The sequence below is a fragment of the Alligator mississippiensis genome, chromosome 3 (assembly GCF_030867095.1).
Source record: "Alligator mississippiensis isolate rAllMis1 chromosome 3, rAllMis1, whole genome shotgun sequence".
NCBI classification, from domain to species: domain Eukaryota; kingdom Metazoa; phylum Chordata; order Crocodylia; family Alligatoridae; genus Alligator; species Alligator mississippiensis.
The window spans coordinates 191,680,842-191,699,868 of record NC_081826.1 but is presented as its reverse complement, the minus strand read 5'-3'; the positions used below and the strand labels follow the sequence as shown (position 1 = coordinate 191,699,868).

Below are 19,027 nucleotides of genomic sequence, written 5' to 3'. Positions count from 1 at the left end.
TCATAATCATTTATCACTGTTGACCTACTTGACTGATACAGCACACCCAACTTGAATACTGCCTTCTTAAAACTTGTAAAGATATATAGAAAAGAAAATTAGAATGATTTACCAGAAACTCATAAAATACCATTTCAATCTAAGGGGTTCATTTCAGTACATTATAATTAGGGCGTGGTTTAAGTTGCAATTTTCCCATTTTCATGAAAATAATGAAATTAAGTGATTTTCACAAAAAATGCAATTTGCAAGGAAATGTCACAAAATGGCCACTTGCTGGGGAGTTCCCCAGCAAGCAGCCACATCATGTGGCACTTCCTTGCAAAAAGAAGGAGACATGGGGGTGCATTCACTGCTATGCAGTTTCCAGTCCCTGCCCCTATCCGCCCCAACCAGATGCAGCAGCGGCAGTGCATTGCCAGGCAGGCAGTGGGAGGGAAGTACTCTGTGCTGCCCAAGTAGGGATCCTGCATGCAAAGCAGGGGCAGGGACCAGGGCAATGCTGGGCGCGGCTGAGGCAGCCCAGCCAAACCTGCCTGCCACTGCGAGTATGACTGTAGGCTGCGGGCACTGCTGAGCCACCGTGATGCTGGGTGAGTTCAGTGAGGCTGGGGCCCCCCCATGTGTGAGTGATGCCATCCTGCTCCAGAACACCCCCCGCCTCCCCCAACCCCACTGCTTGCCTCCCAACCCTTTGTTGGCGGTGGGCACCGCCAAGCCACTGCCACGATGCTAGGTGAGTTCGGCCGAGCTTGGGTCTGCCAGGCACGCTGTTAGGTGAGTCTTCCCTCCTCCCTCTCCCCACAATTAGTAGTGTCACGGCATGATCATGGGGGGAAGGGGGGAGCACCATGACCCAAGTACAAAAATGGTAGTCTCCGCCATAATCGAGCCATGATACTAGTGAGCTGGGCCTGCAATTTAAACCAGGCCCTAATCATGATGTTAAAAGACTATGTTTAAAACTATTAGTTAATAAAGTAGAAAATACAAACTGTTTCCAGTCTTTGCAACACTACATAAACAACATATTCATAAGACCAAAGAAATCTATTGTTCATTAAATATTCCTCTATTCTATTTGAATGTGACCTAATTTAATGCATCGGGGATTGTGCACTTTCACAGTCTTGACTATTGGAATCAACTGTATATGACCAGTCATGTTTTTGGATTATGGAACTAAAAAAAGGAACAAAGTTAAAGTTAGGTGGGGAATATAAGTTAGAAGGGTGATAGTAAATAAAGGCTTGCATATCAGTGAGAAAATGATTAGGTCTTCAAAATGGTCGTTTCAAACAGGTTTGTTTTGGGGTTTTTTAAGATGCATCATTTTTGTGACAAAATGTAACATTACTTTTGAATGTTAGAAGGTCTTATTAAAACCCAATTTCAACTGTAACTATCTTTAAAATCGGGCCTTTTTTGGAGAGTTGTAGGTCTTGGCTCACTTCTCAGTTGCATATTGGTCATATAGAATGATTTGCTTTGTTCAGTATCTTGTAGCACCTTCAGCAGTTTAAGCTCAGAAGAGGCCTGTGGGTGAATCTTAACCATGGATCTCTTCACTGTACTAGGTAAGCATGCAGTAAGCATTGGATCAGGACTATCAAAGGAGGAGAATGAGCAGTTATTTTGAGGCTGACTCTATTTGCTTACTGGTTAATAACTAGCCAAGTAATTCCAATTTTCAACCTAGAATTGTTTTTATGACTTAGTTTAATAAACCCAGCTTTTGAGAAAGTTTATAAAATGGAAACACTGACATAAATTATACTATTGTGGCAGCTGTAATTTCTTATGTCACTTCCATTTAGCTCACCTATTAAAAATAGTTAATGATGGCTCTTTGTCCTGCCATGCTTCAGAACAAATGCCCTCGTCATAATTCTCTGCTTTCAGGAGTCTGTTCTTGCACGGAAAAGGCCCTTCAGTCCTTTATTTGTGAGAAGAGGTTTAACCATTATCATAGCTTAATTGGAAGCAATGATGTTACATTTTCTAGATGGCACAGTGCAGTATATAATGCTTCTACCACAATAATAAAGAGATGGCATTGAATGTAAATTTTCAATAAAAAAAAGTCTTCCCATTTTTTGCCATTTATTTTCCTCTTAATGGGTGGAAATATTTTTCTTCTTCCTACTGCCATTGTTCACCATCACCTGTTGGTACACCCTCTTGGTTATACGGCAATCGCAACATGGCTGCATAAGTTTCCTCTTCTAGACAAGTCCTAGTCTGTTTGTTTCTTAAATACCACTGTCCAGCTGGCTCTCCAGGAGTCTCTCTCCCCTCTTAAAGTTGCACTTAAAGTTGCACTCTTTTCATGCCTAATAATCCCTTTGCTAGGGGTTGATAGGACAGCCTTCCTCCAACCATTCCTCCAGCCTGGGACCCTTTGGGAAGCAACTAAAGTCATTTTTCCAATGTCCCTCTTGATTTCATAACACTCTCATGCCTCTCTGGGCCTTCCTTGAGCCCAGCCTCCAGGTTCCACCCTTACCTGCAGGCAGGCCTCAGCTGCTGCCTCTCTTCTTCCTGCTTCACTGTCCATCCCTGGGCTTTGTCAGTGCAGCAACCCAGACCACATCCACCTTGTTCCTAAGGTCCTTTTGGAATGCCACAGCCTGTAGATTAGGCAGAGTGTTTCCTACTATTGGATATTTACCTTCCGGACCCAAGTTGGGTATGTAGGATGATCCAGTTAAGGATTAAGTAAAATTAAAACATTGATAAGTAAAACTATTTTTCTTCTATTGCACATCTCTGTAAGATCATCTTAAGCATGTGGAAATTACTAAAATGTACTTCCCCTAGACCTAATAGAGAAGGGTCTGAGAAGAATCCACGGAAGTTGGTTAATCTGTGTTACTGCAGCATACCTAGCCCTTCTTCTAAAGACAGTGTCTTGAGACGCCTACGCACTAAATCCTGTCTTGTACCTTAGTTTTGCTCAGTGTGCCTTTAAATTAGATTATGTTATCCAAGTCTAGTCATTTTATATAGGCAGGGATCACACCAGAGTAAGCTATGGCCTGGCAACGCAGGGTAATTCACAGGTATTCTTTTCTTTTGTTAAGGAAGTCAGGGCAAAAAATCTGGTAACCAGCCTCAAATGACTTACAAGATTTATTAACATGAATTGCGTTTTCTTCTGTCCGCCTCTTGGGTCCACTCATACCCTCCTAAAATTTTTTGTAGCATTCCTCTTAAACACTGGTTTAGCTGAGGAAGCAGCATCAGGGAAGAAGGATTCTCTCAAAATGTAACTCTTATATTTTCTTGATTTCATCCTAACTTTCACATCCTGTCAAATATACCCTCATCTTCCATTGCCTACTGTAGTTTAATCCTAGTTTACTGAAAGGTATATTCTGACATCTGTATAGCTGATTGTATTTTGGAATACTAGATGAGAAGGCAGGCAGGCTGTGCAGACTGCCATCAGAAGGCCTGAATTGCTGCTATTACAGCCTTTATAAAACCAGCTGGTGAGCTCCCTCCAAGGTGTTCTGGGCTTTCTGAGTAATACCATCTTATCTGAAAACCTGCTACTCAAAAGTTTTTGCATGCCTCCCAAATCCTAGTCTAAACAAGGCTGCACTGTAACAGGCGGTGATATTTTAAATAGTTTCCCACTTGGATTAGGGAGATGCCCAACAATCAATATAATCATGAATCATGCAAAAAATCTAATTTGCACATATGTTTTCAAAGTTTATGCTAAACAGATATGCAGAATGCAACATCCACTTAAGCTTTATAGTCTTCACTGTAATGCAGGCGTTACTGTTTCTGATTACTATTCCCTTTGGATATCATGGTTTCCAGTTGGCATAAACTACATCCTCCCAGGAATGGATTGTGGCATCTGTACTAACTGTCAAATCAGCCTAAAACTGGTTAGACTGAGAATGCGATCCTAGTTACAGAGATGGATTGGTGTGAGTAGTGCACAGCTATTCCCCTTTAGTTTATGCTTACTAATATTCTTATAATGTTGATCTCCTGACAGAATATTAAAAACCCAGTATCCTGCCCAGGGGGGCACTTCCTAAAGATGCAACAGGACACTAACAATGTTATGGGTTATTTTGAAGTCTTTAAATACACATACACACATTGTGTATGGTTGTAATTATTTCATTCTGAATGTGCAAAGCCAGCACTTCACATAAAAGAAAGGAAAAGAAAGGAAAAATCCACCTCAATTTTTCCTTTTCTGTTGGTTTAAGTATTTCCATTAGTATGACTAGTATGAACCTTTTCTCTCTTGCCCCCCTTCATTCCCCAAATTTTGCCTTTCCAAGTAAAACGCCACATTTGGGTTGCTTGTGTGCTGTCTGGGTTTACTGGCTGAACCAGATATTCAGCCAGCATTCCCTTCTGTTCTTCAAGATATAAAAGTTTCTTCAAGAAAGAAAGGCATGCTTTCTTTTTCTAGCTCATGTCAAATTATAGCTTGAGTTTGAAGCAACGCATGGATATAGTTCCACATTAGGACATAGTCCTCTTATTTGATTTGGTGTAAATTAAAGGGATTAATTTAAAATAAAGCTACAGGATATTTAGAAATCATTTAACAAGCTTTCTAGGACTCTTAAGATAAATACTAATTAATATTTTCTTGCCAGTTTATGATATTATAGTCCTTTCTGCCTAACCTGGAGAAACCAGGAATATTGCTTTCTGACGTTAGTTCTAGTATCTTGCTTGAAGCGGCTTCTGAATACAAGTCCACTAAAATATCAGAAAAGGGCATACCAGGCAAACTAAATTGTTTGGAAGCCTGTGATGTAGTTGAATGGACAGTAGGTATCATCACTAATTATAATGTTTCATTGTTACATTTTTATACTTGTTTTTATGTTGTACTCTGCACAAAGATACAACCACAAAATCAAAAGATGAGTGCTTTAACTTATTGCCAGGCCTTCCTGCCTTAAGCAATTAAGAGTTAGTTGCATCTGTTACAAGCTTGTTTAACTACACATGTGCCTGAAGTGCCAATCTGTTATTTTAAGTATGGACATCAGACCTCACAAATCTACTTGTTGTCACCAAGAAATAACTACAGTTGTAGAGCAATTTTTTTCTTGTTTCCTTACATTGCCTTGCCAACAGCAAAGGTTGTAGAGTACAATGTATTTAAAAAAGAAGAAGAAAAGAAAAAGAAGAAGAAAGAAAACAGAGTATCTGAAACACTGCCCTTAGCTACTACTTTCAATTTTAATGATGAGCTCATTATTGGTATTGACTGCCCTTGAAAAAAAACAGGGAAGCTGCAGGCCTCTGTTAAGGACAAATTATCTTTTGTGGGGTTGGGCAAGGACAGATAGATGTTTTGTTTCTTCTGTCTTTGTGTCAGGTTGTATTGCAGGTTTTTGTTCACTTGTTGTATGGGACAGAAAATTTGTGTTATCAAGCAACTGTTAAGGAAAATGAAGATTCTCAAATTATTTGATGATACAAAGTTGCAAAACTGTTTGGAAGAATTTGGCCCTAGACAACAAAAATATAAGAGTTTATGATAGATCTTGTGGCTTGTTCTAAATAAAAGTATTTGGAATTTGGTGCAGAAAGGATACAATGGATTTTTTTAAAACGATTTTAAAAAATCCCCCCAAATAGAATGTAGGATGCGAGGAATCTCTTATATAAAACATTTCATACTTATCTCAGTCACCTTTCTAGCTTGAGGTCTGTGATACTATGTGGAGGGAGAGAGAAAATACAGAAAAAGAAATAAAAGTTTCTCCTTTTAGTTTGACATGCTCCTTGTTTCTTTCTCCATTGGAGACACTGTTTTGGCAATCTACTTTTTTATTATGTTTTCCCTAATGAATTAAAACAATTAATCTAAGCTGCAATTATGATGTTTCAGCTAGGAATTTGACATTGTAAGCAAGGGAAAATGAGCGGAGAGCCAAGCTAAAATCTTTTGACTTCAAGGAAAATTGCCCCACGTGAAAAAGCACGTGTGTGGGGTTGGAAGGCAGTGCATAATAAATCAACTTGGTCCTTCGTCTGGAAGGTTCAGTTTTGCATCTTCTGATCTTAATATTGGAGAGCTTTTCATTCCATTCAGTGAGGTTGGAATGAAGATAACCTAAAACGAATGCTAGCCAACAAAGTGCACTTGCTGCAAAGAAGGCTAACGGCATGCTGGGCTGCATTAGTAGGAGTGTTGCCGTCTGGGAGCTGGTTATTCCCCTGTATTCAGCACTGGTGAAGCCACATCTGAAATACTGTGTTCAGTTTTGGGCCCCCCACTACAGACAGGATGTGGACAAGTTAGAGAGAGACCCATGGAGGGCAACAAAAATGGTCAAGGGGCTGGGAGCTAGACTGTTCTTAGTAGTGGCAGATGACAGAAAAAGGAGTAACAGTCTCAAGTTGCAGCAAGGGAAGTTTAGGTTAAATATTAGGAAAAACTTTCACACTAGGAGGATAGTAAAGCACATGAACAGGTTACCCAGAGAGGTTGTGGAATCTCCATCCTTGGAGATTTTTAAGCCCCGGCTAAGCAAAGACTTGGCTGGGATGATCTAGTTGGGGCTGGTCCTGCTTTGAGCAGGGGGTTGGACTAGATGACCTCCTGAGGTCCCTTCCAACCCTAATTTTCTGTGATTTTAGCCAGATGAAAAGTTTATAGCACATATATGAAATGTACTCTATATAATAAAAGGAGTAAGTAACATGGAGCTTGTCCCCGGTGAGAAGAGACTAGGTCTTTTTTCTTGGAGGAAATGTCTTTGTATGTTTATTGCTTAGCTGTTTGGTTACCAGTTGTAGTTTGTAGGGTCTATAGTCTGGCTGCAGTTCAGAGCTTGCAGTCTGTTTGGAGTTGTGTATTGTGAGCTGAACAAAGCCAACCAAGAGCATGAGGGAAGCCCCTGCCTTTTGAGCATAGCTGACGGTTAACAGCAGAATCTAAATGAGAGGTAACACTGGCAAAAAACACCAACATGTAGCAACCACAAAGTCAAAAAAGAGCAGTAAACAGGGAGTTGGAATGATTTGGGAGGATTAGGATTTCTTTAAAGTTAGGGACATGAAGGAGATGATGATGAATGAAAGCAGTGACAGAGACCTGAAAAATGGCAGAGAATGAAACAGAAGACTGGCTGTAGAAACTGGAAGATGCATGTTTCCTTGAGCGAGTACCTAACAGATGCTTTTTATACATGAAAGGTCACCTGTTACAGCTCATGCAGTCGTAGATCCAAGGATTGGTGATGCAGCTGAAGACAGTGGTGGTGCACAGATATAGATTTAAAGAAATGAGAGAGAATAGGAAAGAAGCAGCAGCATGGATAAGCCAGGATTTGCAGATACCTTTTAAACAAGAGGGGAAACCCCTGGATAAGGAGTGTGGCCCACGGACTCCTATAACAATATAAGGACAAGGGAAAAACTGGCTAATAAAGGAGAAATAAAGTTGAGGAACAGGTATTTTTGCACTGGAGAACAGTCAGAAAAGAAGATGATGTGACAAGGAAGATGAGGAGAGTCCCTCCCTAGCTGCACAGAGAGAAGGAGAATGTTGAAATAGCTAGGGGCTGGAGTCCAAAAAGGAATGAGAGGGATACAGAAAACTGAGAGAACAGAAGGTCTGATGAAATGATTGAAATCAGAACAGAAGGAAAAGAACCAGAAATTCACACCAGTACCTGGAAAGAAAGTCTGTGTGACTGGGGAATCCTTGTTAAGAATTGGCAATGCTGTCACCAGAGTGGTTCTAGAAAGTGAAATAGCATTCTTTGCCAGGAGCAAGGATATGAGTTATGAACCTCATTGTAATAGGATCCCATTGTAATAGGGAAAGACTCCAGTGATCCAACTTCGTATTGGGACAGATAGCATTGCAAGTTTGTAAGAACAACAGGACTTCCATTCCCCCCACCCTGACACACACACACATTGCTGGGAGATAAGAAGAACTCTTCAGCCTAAAGCAGATGGATATTGGAGAGGACCATGCTAGCAGCAGGAAAATGAAGGAAAGCTACATAACTGACTTAGTTATGAAAGGAAATTAAAGGAGCTGGGATAAATCTATGCAAATGATACAGAAAGGGGAGTTCTAGCTGTCTAATAAGTGGGTGTGAGGTGTGGAGTTATGCTTGCTGTTCCCAAGTTGCAGAGCAAAACAGTGTTGTTTTTCCATGCCTCTGGGCTGTGTTTGTTGCCACTCAGGGCTGGGAGGGAATTTTTTTTTCCCATCCTGTTGCTATAGATGTCAAGGTGTTTGGGATTTTTTTTGCCTTCCTCAGAAGCATTGGGTCTTGGCTGCAGTCAAGGCACAGGATTTTGACTGAGGTGTGCCAGTGCTCCTGCTCCCTGGGACTTAATCCCTCTTCATGGATCTTTTGAGTACATTATAACAACCTTTGCAGTAGCAGGACACTGACTACCATTATCACCCTGCTTTACCTGTTGCAGGTTAGGGTGCTTTTGCTGTCTTTGGGCAACATGCCTTGTTGTACAGCAGGGTTGACTTGTGTAGTTTTAGAAATAGATTAAGCAAAGACTTTTATGGGATGATTTAGATAGGGATGATCCTACCTTGAGCAGGGTATTAGACTAGACAACTTCCAGAGGTCCCTTCCAGACCCACTTTTCTAGAACTGTTCAATTCCCACTGAAATGGATCATGCTCAGAAGATGCTCAAAGAAATGGAAAGTCCAATTATCTTCAGCAGAAGTCTTCCAGTCATAAGAGAAAGTAGTTGACAGAATTATGAGACAATGAAGATAACGGAAAGCTATAAAGATTGATGCTGTTAGGAAGGGTCTGGGGAGGCATTCATACAGAGAAGGCTCAAAAAGAGCTCCAGAAGTGATCCCAGGAACTGCAGACTTGTGAATCATTTCTATCCCTGCCTGGCAAATTTGGTAGAATATGTAATAGAGAATATTAAAGAATAAAATTAGCAGTTGCATAGATAAATATAGGCTGGGGAAGAGTCAATGTGATTTTTGTAAAGGGAAATCCTCTCTCACTGGAGTTTTTTGAGGGGGGTCTTAACAAGGGGGTTCAAACTGTTGTTTTTTGGCAAAGCCCCTGACCAAGGCCTGTAAAAACCTTGAGTGTCCATGGAATTAGAAAGAACATTCTTTTGTGGATCAACAGCTGGTTAAAAAATAGAAAACAAAGAATAGGGATAAACTGTCATTTTCAATAGTGGGGTCCTCCAGGGATCTGTCCTGTGGCCAGTTTTGTTCAACATGTTCATAAATGATCTGGAAAGCAGGGCACCTAGTGAAACTGCAAAGTTTGCAGATGATATTAAATTATTACAGATAGTCAAATCCCAAGCTGTTGGTGAGGAGTTACAGAAAGATCTCATAAAACTAAGTGAGTGGGCAGTAAAGTGGCAGATGAATTTCTGCATTGACAAGTGCAAAGCAATGCACATGGAGAAAAATACCCTCAATTTTACATACACGAATCAGGGCTCTGAATGAGCCATTACTACCCAGGAAAGAGAAATTGAAGTCATTGTAGATAGTTCTTTAATGATGTCTCAGTGTGCAGCAGCAACCAAAAAACAGTTAAGAATCACTGTGAAGAGAACTGAGAACAAAATGGAGAATAACTTTACACCACAGTATAAATCCATGGTGTGCCCACATCTTGAATACTATGTGCAATTCTGGTTTCCACATTTTAAAAAGGATGTGGTAGAATTTAAAAAAGCAACAGAAAAGGGCAACCAAAATGGCCAGGGCTATGGAGCAGCTACTGTTCCAGGAGAGACTGAATAGGCTAGTTCTCTGTAGCATGGAAAGAGGAAGGCTGACAGGGGATATGATAGAGGCCTATTCAGCCATGTTGGTTGTGGATAAAGTGTATAGGGGACAGTTATTCATCAAGTCCCAAAACCCCAAGAACTGTGGCGTACCAACTGAAATTATTGGAAGGCAGGTTTAAAATGGAGGAAATCCTTTTTTACATAATACTTGGTTCCATTGTGGAACTCACTGCTGCAGGAGATTATAGAAGTATAACAGGTTTAAAAAGGGATTAGACAAATTCATGGAGGACATGTCCATTGGGAGCTATTAAATAGAACAGTCAGGGAGAGATCCTCTGATTCCCCTAAAACAGTGATGGTTAATGCAGGGGAAGATATGACAGGATGGATCACTCTAGATATACCCTGTTGATATAATCTCTCTAAATCATCTACTACTTCCCACTATTGGAGACAGTGTACTGGGCCTAAATGAATCATTGGTCTGACCCAATATGGCACTGCTTATGTTTTAAATTTCTCACTGACTGTAGAATGAATGGCTTGATTCAAACCATCTTAATGGGACACTAGTCCATTAATCTTTTTTTCGTTTATTTTTGTATCAGAGGTCACAGTTGCTGTCTTTGCAGAAAAAAGATTGATATTATAAATTGCAAAGAATTGGGGAAAATCTGATACTTTTCAGGATGTGAATCACCTTGGCAGACTCCATTTCCAGTAATTCCAGTAGGATTTGATTGGGATTTTGTTATTTCAAAATTTAACGTATGAATGTGTCTAGAAGGTTGAAGAAAGTGCCTTTGGGGTAGTTGTGCCTTGCTCTGCACCTGTTTCATGAAACCTATTCCCATCAGAGACACCTGCTTTTGGGAGAGGGGTCTAAGCACAGAAACAGAGTCTACCACTTCTCTCTCTATTCCAGGTTTCAGTTCTTACTCTTAACCACCTAGTCTGTCTTCTTATTTCTGAAACTGAGAGTACCCGCATAGGAGAGTGTTATAAAGATTGATTTGGTAATTTAAATGAGCAGAGGAAAAAATCTAATAATCTAATACAATTATTATATATATTTTTTTTAAATAGCATTTTTATTTGAAACAAAAATATAGTGCTTCTGATCTAAGAATTTGTCTACAAACTGAAAATGTCCTGTCTTCCACCCACTCTGTCCACACCACATATATGCATGTTGGTTTATTCTCCAGTACTCTCCTCCATCCATTTGGGAGTTTTCCTATATTCAAAACCAAGTTTCAATCTAAGCTTCCTCCTGAGATTACTTATTCTTAGGGAGGTTCTTTCTCCCTTTCCTTACTTTAGGGACTAAGGTGAGAAAATGCAGTACTCCCAGTAATTCTCTTGTCTAACTGGACTTTCACAGTATCTCTTTCGCTCCCTGTATCAGCATTCAGTCTCTAGTGTTTAGGCATTAGTTGGTGCTCCTGCTACTCTCTATTAACAATGCTTAGGTAGCAGCAATTGACTTTTAGCAGGACTCCCTTACAATACAGCTCTGTTGTATGAAGTGGTGTCTCCTGTGATTGATCAACTCTGCACTCAGCCTTGGCACTTCAAACGTAGAAGTAAGGGCAGAGCTGTTCTTGTTGCATAGAGATTCCTTCCCTTAACAGATTGTTATTAACCACATTTTACAATACTGGTATGAAAGCTGGTGTGTGGGATCACTGGGGAGTTCCTGGGTTCTCGCTTATGCTAGGGACTCCCTCTGTCTTTGTATATGTTAAGTATTTTGAACATTCTATCAATTAAAAAATAAAGCAAATAATTAATTTGGTGCTTATATCACCCCAGTTTTAGCAGAATTGAATTGAGTGAAATAAAAGACTTTTGTATTTAAACTGATCCATACCTTTTAAGGGTTTCCTTGACTTCCCAGTTATTGAGTGAATTATAAAATGTTTGCTAACATGGATAACCAGTTTGAATCAATGTACTCTGAAATTTTCAAATAGTCAAATAATTTTGACTGATCCTCTGACCAAAACGGTGATCCAAATATTTAAATATCAGCAATGCAAATTGATTAAAAAATAGCAGAAAGCTAGCCATCTATTAGCAAAGCCAAATAGTCCTGGGGCGGAAAAATTAAAATATACTTCACAAAATGTGCATGATCCGTCTGTGTTGCTGGACTAGAGCTGGAAGTTTATAGATTCAGAGGAACAGTTTTATTGTGATGTATTCTTATATAAAAATAACCACTGTAGCTCACAATCAGATGGGTATTACAATTAGCACATTGTGCTGTGTGTTGAGATTTTTAGACAATAGTACACCAATAGTACAAGTATTCAGGATACCATTCAAGATGGTCAGGTCTGCCTGCTGTTAATGGAGTGTCATTCTGATGCTCAGTGTGCCAAGTTCTCCACAGAAGTATGAGCATCTTGCAGCTTCATTTTTTTGCTTTGCTTTCCTTTTTTTTTTCTGGTTTCAATCATTTTAAACATCTGAAGTGGTCAGTGGTTTGGCAGTGGCAATAAAGTATTGATCCATCTCTCATGTCAGTGCCAGTTCTCTCTGGCAATGTACTACCAATAGAAACAAAGTGGTATGATGCATATATGCAAATAGAGCTCTATTCTCCCCTGGTGTGGCTCAGTTGAACACACCGCAGTATATGCAAACATACATGTATGCACACACTGACAATCTATTTGGGGGAAAAACAAGAGAAATTATTTTTCTGGCAAAGATAACGAGTTAAAACAGTGAATGAACATGAAAACCTTTCTTAAGCTAGTATCTCAAAATTATTTTTTTTCTTTAATATATTTTGATCTGTATGTATTTACTACATAGAAAAAATGGAGGACCTAGTGCAGTAGTAGTGAACAATCACTCATCTTTCTGTCACAGTAGATTCTGTTAATTTATGCAGGTCCCTCTTGCTCTTCAACATGTATCCTGCTAGTTGCTAGGCAACCATGAGTGATGTACTGCGCATGCTTTCTATGTGGTAGCCGTCATAGTTATTATTTTTTAATTATAAAACTGAGGATATGGATTAAAAGAGAAGAGTGACATTCATAATAATTTTCTTCCAAATACCCATAGTACAGCCATTTGAGACTTCTTTAAAAAAGAAGTGATCTATAATTTTTTTACCTTATTCATTTATGGTATGGATACATAAAGAGAGTAGGAAACGTAATTCTTTTGTGAGAGGAGTTTCAGTAAAAAATGGTAATACTGCATAAGCTGTCATTGATCTCAGCAGACAAATTCAGATGTTAGTTTTCTGTATCTGCTGCATATTTCATGTCCTTAATGCTTTTTTATGCACAATTTTAAATAATTTTCAGTAATTAGTTATGCCAAATTCTGAGTAGCAAAGCATTTCAGTATTTGTGTAGCATTTCAAATTCCATAGAATCTATGGACAAAGCCACAGATAAAATTCTAGTCTATCATATTTTCCTTTCTTTATATTTTTTTACAATTTTACTACTGCTTAGTTTAATCATTATAAGCAAAAATGTAAGACTGTGTGTGTGTGTGTGTGTGTGTGTGTGTGTGTGTGTGTGTGTGTTATTTTTATACATTTATGTCGGCAGGAAACAAAGCTCTACAAACATCATGGGAATATTCTGACATACAGTACCAAGAGAGAGGTGCTAAAGTGGTATAATGTGATCAGAATTCAAAGCTTATTTAATAGTTATTTTTTATATATTTAAAGGATATACATACAAATTGTTTTTAATTGCTGTCAGAATCTGAAGTACAGTTGGGAACAAGCCAGAATGAAAACAGTTTGATATTTCTCTTTCAACTCAAGACTATTCATCTTAAATAGATTTTTCTATTGAAAAGGAAGCTTCTAAAGTTTCAAGCACAGCAGTGGGAATGAGCTTCTTCTGAGTTGCAAATCCAAAATGTCAGCTGCAAGTAGTGTAGTTAGAGCTGTGCATCTAGTTTGCCTTACCTTTCAAATGACAGATCAGCGGGTATGCTTTACTAGCAGCAATAGCTGTCTGTTTTTCTCAGAACTTTAAAAGCTATATTTCACATACTTTATAGGATGTAATTGTAAGGCGAGGCTTTGAAATAGTGAAATTCAGTATCAGCAGCTCACATTTGTATTATTTTTTAAGTAAGGGGTTCAGATTTTGAAGCAAGTATGTAACAGGATGATAGTAAAGTAGGGACCTTATGAGGTCATCTAGTCCAGCCCCTGCTCAAGGCAGGATCATCCCTGACTAACCCATCCCAGCCAAGTGTCTGTCCAACCTATTTTGATAGGTAGCCTATTTTCATAGTCAGAAAGTTCCTTCTAATTTGGTACACACACACTTACTGAAAGAATGTTATTAAGGTTGCAACGCCAAGCACTCTCAAGGTAGGAAATGCCTGTGTGATTTTAATTGAGCTCCTTGTGTGAATTCACTGTGATGCAGTCTTAATTATGTGAAGATGTACTGTTTTTTTTCCACAGAACTCCTGCCTTCTTCAGTGCACAGCTGGGACAGCAATCATTTAATGAGCAGCTATCCAATGTATTTTCTATCTTGTTTGTTAAGTGTGTTTGCCACGTCTTTTTACCACACACTATTCTTATTATACTCTGAAGACAGAGTTATTCATTTCTTCATGGGTTTCTCTGTGGTGCTCATTACTACATAGTATCCTAGCGCTTCATAGATATTTAGTTAATTGATTTACACAACACCATAGTGACATTAAGATATGGTATTATTGTAATTTTCCATATAAGAAACAGAGTTCAAGGTCAAAAGTGCCCAATTTGTAGTACCTGGGATTTGATTTTTCAGAGCAGTTACCATTATCTAAAAAGTTTTTATGTTCAAAGTGAAGCTGCTGTTGACCTGAGTATGACCTCAGCACGTCTATACAGAAAACACCAGGATCCCAACACAGGCACCCAGAAAATGAGGAGAAAAGAAACTAGTGATCACCAGTATAATAATTTTCTATTAATATAGTTTTTGTGCATAATTTCCTCCCTTTTTAGATGGACAAAATCGAAAAAACAGGAGTGGCATTTTCTTGGCACCCCCATGAGTTATTATACAGGGATTCTGGTTGTCTGTTATTTAAAAAAAAAATCACAAGTTCTATGATAAAAAATTGCAAATTCTCTGAGAAAAATCCCCAAATCCATGGTTAAAATTAAATGCCCCCCACAGCCCCTGCCCCCCAGCCCTGCTGGAGGAGGCCCCCAGCTGCCAGGGATATGGGGCCAAGGACCCCAAGTCCGCAGCCCCCTGCCCCCAACAGAAGGCAGCAGCTGCTACAGCAGGAGCACAAGCCGACTCCCCTCCTGCTGCTGCTTGCTGCGGACTCAGGCAGGGCCAGCTCCCTGTGGCAGCATGCAGTCCCAGGGGGCAGGGGGACCCGTGCCCCCCAGATCTATGGGGGGTGGCAGGGCAGGTGTGCGCTGCCCCTGTGCACACAGAAGAAGTGTGGCCAGGGCAGCACAGAGTTTGCAGCGGCAGGCAGCTTTCATGCGTGGCCCACTGTGCCTTGCTGCGCCAGTTGTACACCCTGCACTCTGGTGGGCCAGGGGAGGGCAGCAGGACGGGGAGCGTAGCATTTGTGACCCAGGGTTTACAGCACTCCGGCCGGGAGAGAGGGGGTTTGCAGTCTCCCCACACCCAGCCACAGTGGCTGGCCAAAGCCCCCTCTCCCTGCCAGAGTGTGTCCAAGCTGGCTGGGGGCTGAGGAAGCGGGGGAGGCTGCAAACACCCCCTCCCCCCCCTCCCCCCCGCCAGAGTGCCTGGCTGGCTGCAAACCTCCCTGCTCCCTCAGCCCCTAGCCAGCTTCCCCACCCTGCCCTGCAACCCTCAAGCCCCACTTACCTCCAGCACAGCAAGAAGAGTAAGCCTGAAGCAGCTTCCAGTAAGTGCCAGTTCGGGCTGCACCCTTCCTCCTCTCCCTTCCCCTCCCGGCAGGGTTGAGGGTTTTCCTGCCCCTTTTGCAAACAGCTCTTGTAAGCTGAAACTCTGCCAGCCTACAGAGCTCTTTGCAAAAGGGGGAAATCCATGGGTTTCTCTTCTAAAAGGGAAAATCCGCGTTTTCTCTGATAAAAATGGGAAATACATGGCTTTCTCTGTTTTTCCATGGGAAATGGAAAACCCAAGTCCCTGGTTATCAGTAGTGTTGAAACCTTTATAACACTCCCATTTCAGTACTCCAGTTTCAGTATCTCCCTCTCTGGCTCTGTCCCAGTCTTCCTTGTCATACCTATCTCTTGTCCCCATATCATTTCTCCCACTAGTGCCTTGTCCCAGTCTTCTTGCCAGAAGTCTTTGTCTGTCCTCTTCCATCAGCTCCTTTTCCAATTTCAGTGTTTCCCAGAGCCAGGTGTCTCCCAGTTCCAACCAGTCTCAACTTGCCTAGTCCCCTGGATCTTATTATCTTTATGCTAACTTTCCTCTCAGAATCCTAATCAAAAATTTTTTCATCCTGTCCCCAGACTCCTTTTCTCAGCCTACACCTTTCCCTCTTCCCCAGTCCAGCTTTTATATTCTCTGTATTTGAAAAAGACAGCTTCCTTCTCCATGCTGCCTACATGCAGGATGGCCATCGAGAACACATACAAAACAGGCTCTCTGCTCTTAATCTTGCATCCAGCCTGAAGCTATCAACATAGAAAATGTTCTTCTAAACTGCAGTGGTCCTTGGCTTGAGCACACTTAGTTGCTCTGTGGAGATTTGTAGTATGGTCAACATTAAGAGCTGTTATGAGCATGATCAGTGAGAGCTTTATCTTCAGAGACTTTGGTTCCTTGATTGAGGTTTACTGAACAGTTGTGAACTGTGATTTTTCAGATGCTTATAATTCAGCTAAATTGGATGGGTTTTCACAAGGGTGACAAAAGGCACATCTCTGACACAAGGGCCACACTTGTATAAAATGTCAAGCCCTTGTTTCTAAGTACTGGAACAGTGGATGTTTTTTGCCAATATTCTAACATGGCCAGATATGGACTGTGGGGCTCCTCAAGAGCTAATCCAGCCCAGGGCATGGGGACAAACACTGTGGCTTCTGTGTCAGTAGCAGCAGGTCGGCAATGATGAAAAGTCTGGTGGTCGTGATGGGTCTGGGATAGTCCGGATGTGGCAAGCAGTCCAGAGATGGTGGCAGTGGTGGGTCCCGAATCAGGGAGAGGTCTAAGTGCAGGGGTCTGCTGGTGGTTGGGAGACTTCCAGCAGCAGCAGTGGGTCCTAAAAAGGAGTGGTACAATTATAGTCTTAGAGCTGCAATGTCAGTTAAATTTTATGGAAACTTGGAACAAAAACCGCCCACAAGTGAGTTAATGCTGACCAAGAAAGTTAAAGCCACAGTGAATGTGAGCTCATTATAGTCCAGGATAACATGGGCCCAGCACACTAAAGATAGAGAAAGGTTTTGCCTTGCTCTTTTCTTTGCCTGTTGCCCTTTGTACATAAAGTATTAGTTAGCTCCTTGATGGCCTCTCTTATTAGTCATATACCTGTCACTAATAGAGCTGGCCACAGGAGCTACTAACATATTACAGGACTAGAGGCTTAGAATGAAGATTGCCTTCTCTGTTTCCATAAGTGTGTGTGACCTGGCCCACATAGTCATCAATAGATGCTTCCACCCCTAACCGCTTGAATCAACCACTGAGTGGGAAGCCATAAAGAGGAGGACAAGATAACTATGCAAAACGGCAGTAATAATGGTGCTAAAATAGTTACTGATCAGATCACATCAGAGAAAAATCAGGAAAACAGGGAAAATTGGACGCCTATAAATCAACAAGTTGAGGCAACGTGCATTTTAGAATATTAAGGGAATTAGATGACACATTACTGAATGCCTAACAATTATTTGCAGATGACTGAACAAACTCAAATTGAAGTACTGATTTTTTTCAGAACAGAAAAGGAGAGCAATTCTAGCAATTACCTTCCCAGAAATCTAACTTTTTTTCTCATTTATTAATGAAAGTTAATATTGATATTTTCTGTAACATTCAGTGAACGTGATCTAGATTAGCACTTGGCACAGTGGGGCTTTGTATGAATAGCTAAGAAGAGGGACTATAGACAGTACTAGGTGGGAGAGAAATTTAAGGCTGTGCAAGACAACTGAGTTAAGAATAATCAAATGAAGAAGAGGATAAAACAGCACATTGGACAAAGTATTAGAAAATATAGGTGGGGAATAATCCTGGTCCTAGATCTTTAGATCTTGATGTCTGATAATGATGTAACAGGACAAACGCACGAAGAGTCGTCAATAAATTTTAAGCTAATTGTTTATATCAAGTGAAATAAATTCAAAGCAAAGAATGCACCTCTTAATCCCTTGAAAGTAAGATTTTTTTTATGATTTACGATCTGATTGTATATATTCTGTTTCTTGACAAAGGTATAGTAATTCTTTGTATTATGTCTTTGTTTTTCCTCAACAGTTCAGGACGGCAGCTAAGTGAAGTCTTCATTCAGCTTCCATCTAGGAAAGAATTGCCAGAGTATTATGAATTAATTAGGAAGCCAGTGGACTTCAAAAAAATAAAGGTAGGCATCTGTTGTCACTGGATTTATGACCCAGATACCTTGTTCTGGGCAGACCCAAACCCTCAGACTAACCATGACTTCTCTACTCAATGATAGGCAAGTTTTGATTTTGTCATGGAAGGAAAGTATGCCCAGTATGCAAGCTTCACCCTGAGGTTCTTTCTTGAATGTCAGTTGTCAGCAGCCTGGAGGTCGAAGGCCAAGGCCCACTTTCCCCTGGAGGGGAGTTGGGGGGGTGAGACAGGATGGTGGTGTGCTTTCTGTCCATGGTGACCTCAGGTTCCCCTCTCAGGGACCCTTTCCTACTCTGAAATCCCTCCTTTTGTAGTTTTTCTCCCTCTGATGACTCTTCATCTCTGGGCATCGTTGATTGGTTTCCCTGTGGTCATAATACTGGCCAAGTTCTGTCCTGTCAGCATATTTCTTTGTTCCAACAAACCCATCACATGCACATACCTTAACTTGGTTGTTTACCAGTCATGCTAATTTGGTCTGTTCACCAAAGCTGAAAATCCCAAGGGCTCTGCAGTTTGGCACTGTGACCTAATGCCATCTTATCTCATGTTATGGAACATGTCTTCAATTTCACAGCCTGTGTGTCTGCTGGCTTCAGACATAGTGGACTCTGAAGAAAACTGTCACAAACCGGCTTTTTAGAAACCATTCAACCCCTGCCATTCCCCTGGACTATTGTTCTAATGCAATATCTACTGTACCTACAAGCC

General features: G+C 40.7%; 1 protein-coding gene across 3 annotated transcripts in view; it reads left to right on the top strand.

Annotated features, from left to right (window-relative positions):
• Positions 1 to 19,027, top strand: part of SMARCA2 (SWI/SNF related, matrix associated, actin dependent regulator of chromatin, subfamily a, member 2) — a 191,539-nt gene that overhangs the window by 156,043 nt on the left and 16,469 nt on the right. For all 3 annotated transcript variants that reach the window (XM_006260254.4, XM_059724765.1, XM_019478048.2), the window contains exon 30: positions 18,197 to 18,302. In XM_006260254.4, the coding sequence (XP_006260316.1) occupies positions 18,197 to 18,302 (106 nt within the window). The remainder of the gene's footprint in view (positions 1 to 18,196; positions 18,303 to 19,027) is intronic.